Here is a 10521-nt window from a genome sequence, read left to right as displayed (position 1 = left end):
TTATTTAAACCCTCATTATCTTTGAAAACGTACAGTTATTTTTGCATATTGACAATAATAAGTATGTCTGGTACAGATGTTCCGGAAACGATAATATGTTTTGTCTATTTTGTATGAAAACTTTATGGTTAAACAATATTTACCAGTTTGTTTTTAACATTTCGTTGATTGATTTAAAAACAAAAATTGAGACCACGACCTTTTTTATAATCGCGTAGAGCAAAATCTAGATTAAGGACATAGACATATAATCGTAGACCTCTTATGCGTAAGGGGTTGCTAATGAGTGAAAGAAGTAGGGACATAAGTAAATAATTTACATTTTCAACTTTTTTTATCTGTAGTACTAATTTTCAATGATAATATTTGCATTAAGTATGGTTCAAATTTGTTCGTTTTGATAATATTATATTATAGTTCCTGTAAGCTTTGTATAGAACGTACAGTGTTCCTTTTGTCTATATAAACAGATATTTTCAATTTTTAGTTTTAGGGATTGTTTTAAGATTTATATTATATTAATTATTCCGGTGGTGCGATATTGGATAATCTCTACTGTTAAAAATTTCATAACATATAATTTTTTTTTAATCGATTAAGAAACAAAGCTTAGTTGTGATCAGGCCTTATAATTAATTAAATTAATATTGATAAGGGCTTGCGTACCGTGTCGTAGTCTAGAATGAACTATTAAATCAGTCGGAGGGCCACAGCGAGCGAGCATCCAACGGTCATGGACCAAAATCGAATGTCTCGGGACGATGCGCGCGCACCGCCCTCCTCCGCACCTCTCCGTACTTCCATTGATGATCTTTTCAATCTCAATATACATTCGTAAAACCACCATATGTTATTGTTATGACGTATAAGAATTATTCTTGAAGCTGATTGTCATTCAGCTCGTTATACCTAGGATTCATGCGGTTATGCGTTTAGGTTTCGTATTTCCTAAGGGTTCTGTATGAGCGAAGTACGGTGGGCGCTGTCCGCGCTGCGCTCGGTTGGGCGTCGCTGCGTCTCGGCTGGCAGCGGCGGCGGGCGGTGGAGGGTGCGGGCGGTGCGGGCGGGTGAGGGCGGGCGGCGGTGTGCGCACTCGGCGCCGCCACGCACGCTCGCGGCTCGCCGCGCGACCCAGTCCGCGCTGACGTTTAGCCGAGTCGCCGGTGTCGCCCCGACGCCCTGTCGCGCAACTCGCTTTGCCGTGTCGCCGCATATTCTATTCTGCGCACTTTGACGTTAACGAGGGCCTAAAGTTGCGGACTAGGTAGGTTGCCGTCCGCCGTTTGGTGGTCGGTGGTCGGTGAGCGGTGACCGTTGAAGCGAGAGAGTGGTGGCATCTCGCTGCGGCGACAGTGACGGCGACGGTTAGCCTCTCTGGTGGCCGCCGGCGGTGTTTACACGCCGCGCCTGCACCGCGCCGCCCCGTGCGCTCGTTCGCTGCATACACCCCTCATATTGTATTCGTCGCTGTGAATTTTTAACTTTTCCACCAACAGACTACAGAGGTATTTAAATGCTTGTCAGAATCGAGTCTCCGCGGAGAGCACAGTCGTACTACATTAACTAGTGTCACGTACCGCTCAAAGCATACGCATCGATACCGACTTCTCATAGCCCATTCGAGCGATTTCACAACTCTATAACTATGGGCGCTAAAGAGAGCGTGGAGGCTGCTAAATTTTCTGCGCAAAATTGGAACAATTTCGAGGTTCGTAATACCTTACAATTAATTTGCACATGGAGTGTTTGTATTCCCTCCCACCTCGTGTATGTCTATAATATAGGTATTTTTGTCGTATTTTAAAATAAACTTCGATTATTATTAACGTTTAGCACCGTTAAGTAACGATCTACTTATGCATGTTCACTTTTATTATAAATAAACTCTTAAAATATCTAAACTCCTAAACCGGTTATCTAAAAAAATTAAATAAAACCTAAGTGCTTTTTTACCTATATGTAAATAAATTTATATCTTTAACAATCTATGAATTATAAAAAGTTTTTATTCATAGAAATCCAGTTATTTACAAATATATACTTAAAATTGAGTCTGTCAGTATCTGGATCGGATACTATGTTTACATTAAAATTTTAAAACATAACTTTTAAATTGTGATAAATAAATAATATACACTTATGATACAAAAACAATATCTTAATAAGCTTGCATGTGTGTGTGTGTTTGTGTTTGTTATATCACAATACGTTGCGAGGCGTATCAATTTGTGTGAGTAAGCTTCCTCGATTAGCACACACTGGATTATAATCTGTGATTGACACGATTACACTTTAGTCTAGACATATTTAGCTTGAGAACTAGGTTGACCCACATACACCTATGTAAAATCTCTATCGGCTTTAGAAGACTCGCGATCGACATAGAAATGCGGCTCTTGAATATTAATTATTATTTGATAGCAGCGACTTACTCGTTTAGTTCAAATCCAATATAAAATGACAGTAAACTTTTCAAGATATTCGGCCAACACTTCTATCGAGACTTCGGCTTTATTAGCTTTATCCGAGAAGAAAATAAATGTCGAACGATATTAGAGGTTACATTTTATTAAAGTCGGAGGTGTGTCGGGTAACGCTGCTTCAAGCGTTAGTAGGGCCTTGTACAGTATACATAGGTATATTTACAAGGTTCTAAGCTCGCGTTAGCTCTGTGTATTCCGACATTAGGTGTTATGCATAGGGAGAGAGATAAACAACTTTATAGTGTCATCAATATTTATTATTCAATACATGAATACAAATAGCCAATGAAATGTTTATGAAATATTTAAGCACGAACGTTCGATATAAAGATATTACGATAAATTTGTAGTTATCATGAAACAAGATATTTTTAATAATTTTTTCTGGCTAATTTGCACTAAAATGCGCATTTTACACCATTACCACCGTTTACTTGTAAATTATTCAAAGGCAATTAAATTGCAATTTATTTTGAATATAAATAAAATTGTTAGTAAATTAAAATATAAGTGGGCCTCCAATTGATTTTGAAGAACCTAAAGATATAATAGTTAATCTTACTCAAGTACTGAATATGTTGTTTCAAATTTGCTTTCATGCATGTTCATTTCATACCATATTTATTTTCATCCCAAATACTTCTTTGAATATAAATGTAGCTATATTATTAATGAATTTGGATGTAGGCTTATCTGTCACAATAAAAAAAAAACTCAACATTATAAAGGTGTATGTGGAAACAAAATATTGTTATAGAAAAGGTTTTTAAAACTACAAAAATTTTAAAGGTTTAAATAATTGTTGTTCTCACATGACTTTAAACGTGACAGATAATTCTACTAAATAGTACTGCATGTTCGCTCAGCCTTAATAACATCAATATGTTTCCTTTAAACTTATCCAGAGTAAATATTAAATCCGCATATCCTTCGAAAATTGATTTAAGTTAATTCAATGAATGTGAAATTCAAATATTTTGTTAATTTCTACCTTTATAACCCTACCATTGTAATTCATAAGTGCACTAATGTAAAACTAATATTATATTTTAGTTTTATTATAGAAAATTATAACGTTGCGCATAAATTCCAGCATGGCGTTGTGAAACATCACTATAGGCACGGAACCCAGCGCTCGCAGAGCCTTAACCGCGGCCACTCGTTGTCGCGCACTGATGGCACCTGGTGACATCACGGGACCGCGGGTAAGACATGTACACAACACTAATAACACTCACGGCATCAATATCTCGCCGATCCCCAACCACGGCCATTCGGTATCGCGCAATGATCGTACCTGATGACATCATGGAACCGTAAGTAAGACATGTACACAACACTCACAACACGATCGACGCAGCATTAACATCTCGCCGAACCGCAACCGCAGTCACTTGCTGTCAATCATTGATGAAACAAGACTATATAGGCACAACACCAAAGCCTTGTAGAACCTGAATCGAGACCGCTCGTTGTCACGTATTGAAATCACCTATCGTTGGTACATTATTTTGATGCATTTGGCGGCAGAATGGTTGTTGCAATTTTGCTTTGAGTGACAATGAATCTTTTTATATGACCTATCTTACCAATATCTAGAATATGAATATAAACAAAGGAAAGTTACATCTTGTGTTTCGTTAAATCACTTATCATTAACCAAAGGTGACATCTAGAAGATAATTGTATTTCCCAAGGATCCGGACAATAATCGATTGGTTAAGAATATTGGCAAGATAAAGCCAAATCGAATAGTCTATATCAATAAAAGAACCAAATTACAATTAAACAAAGTCCCACTTAAAAGGAAATGTACATGGATGGATAGTATATAAAGCTCCGAGTAAATTATTGCTAAGAATTATGAACAAACAGCCGTAAACATGTAACGCATATTAATAGCGTGTTGTGCGTTCATGCAATCATAAAATCACACAACGATAATTCTATGCGCAAACCACCTTGACATTTATCAGCAAATGTCTTCAATAGAAGATCTAAAAAATATCTGTGTGTAAAAACTTGTATGAAAATATAAACAATAATAATATTTCTCCAGCAATTACTAAATTAATTAAATCCTCACTAAATAATCAATAAAGTATCAAGTTTCATGTTAGTTCTTAAAGGAAATAAAATTATAATTTACTTTTTTTATCAACATTTATACAAGTATTTGACTTTAAACTAAACTTGCCATTACAAAGTTGTTTAAATTATTTAATTTAAAACATAAAAAATAATTTTGATATAATTTAAAATTTTGTTGTTAGCTTTTAAATATTACTTTATTTATTAGTCAAAAATAAGTCATACTTATTTGACATTCAGAAATGATTAAAGTGAGGAAAACATGCAACGACAAGCCGCGGCATTCTTGACTTGCCGTCTTCATGTTAATTAACACTTGACATCAAAACTTTATGTAACGCATGTTTTCTAGCAATTGACATTTGTACAAGCGAAGGCAAGCGATCTCTACCTCTCAACTTAACAAATACATTTTCTGATCTGGTAATTTATTTCTGTTTTGATAAATACCCTCATATAGATTGGGATTTAATTACTCAAAGTGTCTTCTGTTATAACCAGGTGTTTGCATTTGTCTATCATAGCTAACTACTTTATATAAATGTGTAATTGTTATATTTTGGTAAAATCTTCTATTGTTACTCATTTCCAGTAAGTTGTAAGAAATAGCATCCAATTGTCAATAACAGTAACCTTTGCAGAAAATCTTCTTACGTTAAATCAATACCGACAAAGAGATGGTGGGAGGAGGTAAATACTTAAACGCGTATGTTCTTTTTATTCTACAAATTCTATTTATACATCTTGTAACATAAGATTTCCTATCATAAAATTGTCAACTAATTTTCCCATGTTATCTATAAATTCCACATCCGTTTTCGATTTGGTATTGATGCAATTGATTGTAATTGGGTATTGCCGTATATTAATTTCTAGTATAGAATTCTAGCGGTCTTAAGCTTGAGCTCTGAAGAGTTAAGCTAACCCTGAGTTGGACTACACTATGTCTTTCTCTCCGGCATTAACTAGTTGTGTGGTAGGCAATAGCACCAAATCTAGTAAGGAAGACTAGTCAATGACAGACAGCATTTTGCTAAATCTAGAATGAAAGCTCTGCCAAAGGCCCTCCCGATACTCCGCTACTAATGATATTATGTAATGCAGGCAGCATAGTGCAGTGCGCCGAGTGCGGCACGCGCACGATGGGCAACAAGTTGTCGTCGTGCTCCTGCGCGCCCATCCTCCGCAAGGCGTACCGCTATGAAGACAGCCCGTGGCAGAACTCCCGACGACGTGACGGACACTTATTAAGGTAGGTAAGATTTTGCGTGCGATAGTACACATCAATGCAAACTGACAGACGGTTTCCATTTGTCTTCAAAGAACATTAAATTTGGAATCATTCGAATACTTAATTTCTTAATTCTCAACAGTCTTAAACTGGAATTTCTACGTTTTTTTAATAACTGGTATAAGGTAACTTTGTAGCCTGTTCTTTTATGTAATCCTGTTAACAGGCTTGCACATGATCGTGTTTGTCGTTGAGCGCAGAAGCAATCTTATAGTTTTATAATATTGATCAACAATTTAATCTTACTTAATCACAGATATCGCTTGCAGCAGATCTTTTATTAGGTAGTTGGAAAAGTTTTAGTTGTGTGCAAAATTTTGTGCTGATAATAAGAGCAAATAAGAGCTGGTAATACATAGGTTCCCAAAATGTATTGGAAGGAAAACAGTTAGTATAACGGAAATCATCAAGACGGTGCAAATGTAATTTGTAGTTCCATTGTCATCACATCTTAACTCAATAGCCTCGAAGTTTCTAAACAGATTTCCACAACACAACAACAATCTCTAAGGGATGTATAATTAAGTCTTATGGTAAATAAATAGAGCACCATATCATATTAGCTATGCCTTTTTCACCAAAAATGGTGGTCACTTGCCACAGAGAAATGAAACGGCATTTTATATTCATATACAGAAAAACATAGAGCACTTAATTATTATCAAAACTTGTCAAAGTCCATAGTAAATGCATAAAGGTTAAGTTTTAAAATGTACTTCATAATGAGGCCGGCAACAAATTAAATATTTGAATGTGAGAACTCTCATGTGCCAGCAACGTAATTAGCAGCATCAAACAAGCCGGGCCTAGTGCAAATTGTTTATATTATAACTTTACTCCTAGCAGATGTGGAAAATAATACTTATTAAAGTCTAGCTGCAACTAATATGCACTAGTTATAAAGTTAAACGAACTACGTTCAAATAATAATTGTTTTGTCGAATAATCAACTCGATGTCGTTATATTGCTTTATTAAAGCAACGTAAGGGAATATTAGTAATAAACATTGATCATACATAAACGCAACACATTTTAAAAAAGAGATATATTCTATTAAGATGCGCTATGGACAATTTAATGAAGAATTTCATAGCATTATAAGGATGTTTTCTATACAGTATCATCTACTAGAAACAAGTTATAAATTGTTTTGTTTAGTAATGTACCGTTCAACATTAAACATTTTATTAACGATTTAAGTATTATAGTAACATGAGAACTTGTAACTTGCAGACTTTGGGCGGAGGTGTTCCACGTGTCCGCAAGCGGCGCGGGCACTGTGAAGTGGCAGCAGGTATCGGAGGACCTGGTGCCTGTCAACATCACCTGCATACAGGACTCGCCCGAGTGCGTGTTCCACATCACGGCCTACAACTCACAGGTCGACAAGATCCTCGACGTTAGACTACTGCAGCCAGGTAAAACTACACATCAACCATATTTACATTCTTCCTATTCTTTCTTATAGAAAGGTATCAAAGAGAGGAATAGATTTAACCTATCTCTTGCTTTGTGCGAATGGTGTTAGATAATTTTCCAAAATCCATATCAAAAACTGGAATATTAATAATAAAATTACATTTTCAATTAAACTATGTTTGGCAATATATTTAAAGCAACACTTTTCTTTATTAAATATTATTGTAATTTATTCCATCTTATACTTTATTTGGTTAGTTAGATGTGTTTAAATCTTGTTTATTGTAATAAAGCCACAGTTCACGCAAAACACTTTTTTAATTAAACGCTTTTATAATAAACTCGTATTTTAACGCTACAAATACTTGTTAGTAAATGGGAGGACTTTGTTTTAATAAATTAAATAAGCACTGAATTAAATTGTAAAATATTAACATCATCTAACTTTGATTGCACATTTATAAATGTAATTATTGAAAAATCTTCTCCATACCCATAAAATTTACAAACATTCTCTGACCGTTCGAGGTAAAATAAGAAGTACAGAACCATGATAACTTCTCAACAGTATCCCAATAAAAAGGTTAGCTAATCTCTCGGACAAAATAGACTGAGGAATCCCGATCAGCTATTTATACTCCACCTAAAATTCTGGATTCCACGTGTCATTTTAGATGGAGACGTGTTTACATTTGCCGTCACAAAAGATTCAAATGCAAGATAGTATTAAAATTATTAATGCCTTGCTTTACTTGCCATCTTACTAACATTATAAATGCGGATGAAAATAAATCCATAACGGCTGCATGGTTCTCGCTAAAATTTGCATAGATTTAGAACATAGTCTGGAAGAACGCATACGCGTATCCAAACTTTGTACATTTCTAATATGATTCTAGTTTTTTATTTCTTGACTAAAACGATTACGGGTCTTTTTCCAGTTACTTAATATTCTGGCTTATATTATTCCAGTACTGTAGAACAGAAGTATTGGCTTGACATGGACTCTTTGCCTCACTGGCGCCAGTTATTGTTTCCTTTATTCCAGTTGTATTCCATCGCTGATTATGAGTGCTTCTGTCCTACTATACTGTAATAATGTAAACTAGACATTACTCGTATATTTAACTTCTATGCCTATTTTACTATTTTTAGAAAACAACTATTTTAACTAAATGTTTTTTTTTTAATTACGAAATTCTTCTACACAAAATACGCATTACTAAAATACTAGTTCATTTTAACCACAAGTTTTAAAACTCTGCAAAAAGAGCATTTGGAATTTTAAATAACGATTCTTAAAGCAAAGTCCTCTGATATAAAATTTAAAAGTTTATCCCAAGTGTGGCTTCATACGGGGTCGTTTTACGAAAGCAAATCGAAAAATGCGCCGCCCGCCACTGTAACCCAGTTTTAAAATTACACTAGATAGTAACGCGGGTAATCGACCGAAATCTGTACCAACACGCAGCTATTGTTAGGTACATACTTGACTTTGTAAAGCTTCTATTTTGATTTTAATTACCACCAATCTTTAAATACAATTTGAACATCCTGTACATTAATTCTGAATATTTTAATACGTGTCCTATTTTGATGCTAGTTTTTAAAACTGTTCGGAATTCTTTGAAGAAATTTTTAATAGCAATATGTGTTTTGTTATGTTTGAGTGTTATCAATTTTGAACACTATTATTCCAGGTACCCGCATCGGACAAGCGTCGGAATGCTTCGTATACTGGAAGGACCCCATGACTAACGACACTTGGGGATTGAACTTTACTTCTCCCATTGATGCCAAACAATTTAGAGAGTGTTGTGTAAGTTCTTCTAATTCTTAATTCTAATTTTTTTTTGCTTCAGAATCTATTAAATCTAGGCACATACTTTTATTTGTTTTTATTTAAATTATATTTTTACAATTATGAAGACATCATATACAAAGTAATATTACATTAATTTTTTTTTATTCCAGTCACCATCATTCAAGTTTTCGCGCAAAGCGTCTTCGAGTTACAGCCTAAAATTAGAACCACCAGGAAGCAAGCAGAAGTTCAAAACTAAAAGGAAACCAGTCTCCACACCAGCCAGTCCCAATCGCTCAAGGTACTTGAAGATATGAAGTCAAAACACTTTTCAATACAAATGTGTTACGATAACATTATATTGTTTATTTCCTAGCTTGACCTATGGCCGTGAGCCGCAATGTACCTGCATGTCCCAAGAGCAATATGCCAGATTAAGAGCTCAAGATCCGCGATACCGTAAGTACTAGTACAATAATTACTACAAATAAATAAAGCTTTGCCCCTAAGTGCTAATTCTTCCAATGACTTAGGTTCATCAACTCTGCCGCGTACAACGACTCGCGCTATAGAAACTGACGCAGCTGCTGCGGGCACCGCTAATAGATCCGAAAAGGTCGCCGCTGCCACCTCTTCGACTTCGCTGTACGACAATGTCGCTAATTCACAACCGACTCAGCCACCGCCTAAACGTAAGCTTGATTTATTTTTGCTTGTAAGATCCAAACCATTTAAATTAATAAAAATATGAGTAAAATTAGAGCAAAGTTGTGATCTCTCCATCTTACTAATATTATAAATGCATAGGTTTAGATGGATGTTTGTTTGTATGTATCTATTTCTAGATAACGGAACGGAACAGCTGAACGGATCTCGATGAAATTTGGCATACATATAGAACATAGTCTGGAAGAACACATAGGCTACTAATTATGTTTTTTTAATTCCGCGCGGATGGAGTCGCGGGCGACCACTAGTTTGATATAATTGCGTCCCCTACGTAGTAAATGTTGCTCTACTAATAAAAAACAATCTTGTTGTTGATCTGGTATTTTATCACACATAATAATAAAGATTAAAGAACATCATTTATAGCTACAGTAAAAACATAAAAGTATTTGCTTTTAACTGAATCTCAATAGCGTGGAAATAGGTTTACGACCTTTTCAATGACGTTGTACGTATTTTAGAAATAGTTTTAATGAATGATTCAATGGGAAACTTGCTGTAGATTTATGCACCGAATCACTTATACAGAAATATAATATCTAAGATTCTTTACATAGTGAAATTGAGAGAGTTGAAACTCGTATATAGAATTTACCATTCATGCTTTAGAAGATATTGCGTTATTAAAAGGGTAATACTTTTGATGGAAAGTACAATTATCTTTTGCTAAATATATGTATTATAGTTTATTACAAGGAATTAA

The 10521-nt window shown here is 35.0% G+C and overlaps 1 protein-coding gene across 1 annotated transcript in view; it reads left to right on the top strand.

The window, feature by feature from the left end:
* The first annotated feature begins 1506 nt into the window (after positions 1-1506).
* Positions 1507-10521, top strand: part of sif (guanine nucleotide exchange factor still life) — a 73341-nt gene continuing 64326 nt past the window's right edge. Inside the window, exons 1-8 of the mRNA XM_013322117.1 lie at positions 1507-1708; positions 3577-3688; positions 5679-5826; positions 7100-7284; positions 8986-9104; positions 9260-9390; positions 9466-9548; positions 9623-9781. Coding sequence (XP_013177571.1) covers positions 5717-5826; positions 7100-7284; positions 8986-9104; positions 9260-9390; positions 9466-9548; positions 9623-9781 — 787 coding nt within the window. The 5' untranslated portion in view covers positions 1507-1708; positions 3577-3688; positions 5679-5716. The remainder of the gene's footprint in view (positions 1709-3576; positions 3689-5678; positions 5827-7099; positions 7285-8985; positions 9105-9259; positions 9391-9465; positions 9549-9622; positions 9782-10521) is intronic.

Source organism: Papilio xuthus, unplaced genomic scaffold, assembly GCF_000836235.2.
Source record: "Papilio xuthus unplaced genomic scaffold, Pxut_1.1 DF825928.1, whole genome shotgun sequence".
Taxonomy (NCBI): Eukaryota; Metazoa; Arthropoda; class Insecta; order Lepidoptera; family Papilionidae; genus Papilio; species Papilio xuthus.
Note: the sequence above shows the minus strand (reverse complement) of the source record. Positions and strands in the feature narration are given on the sequence as shown.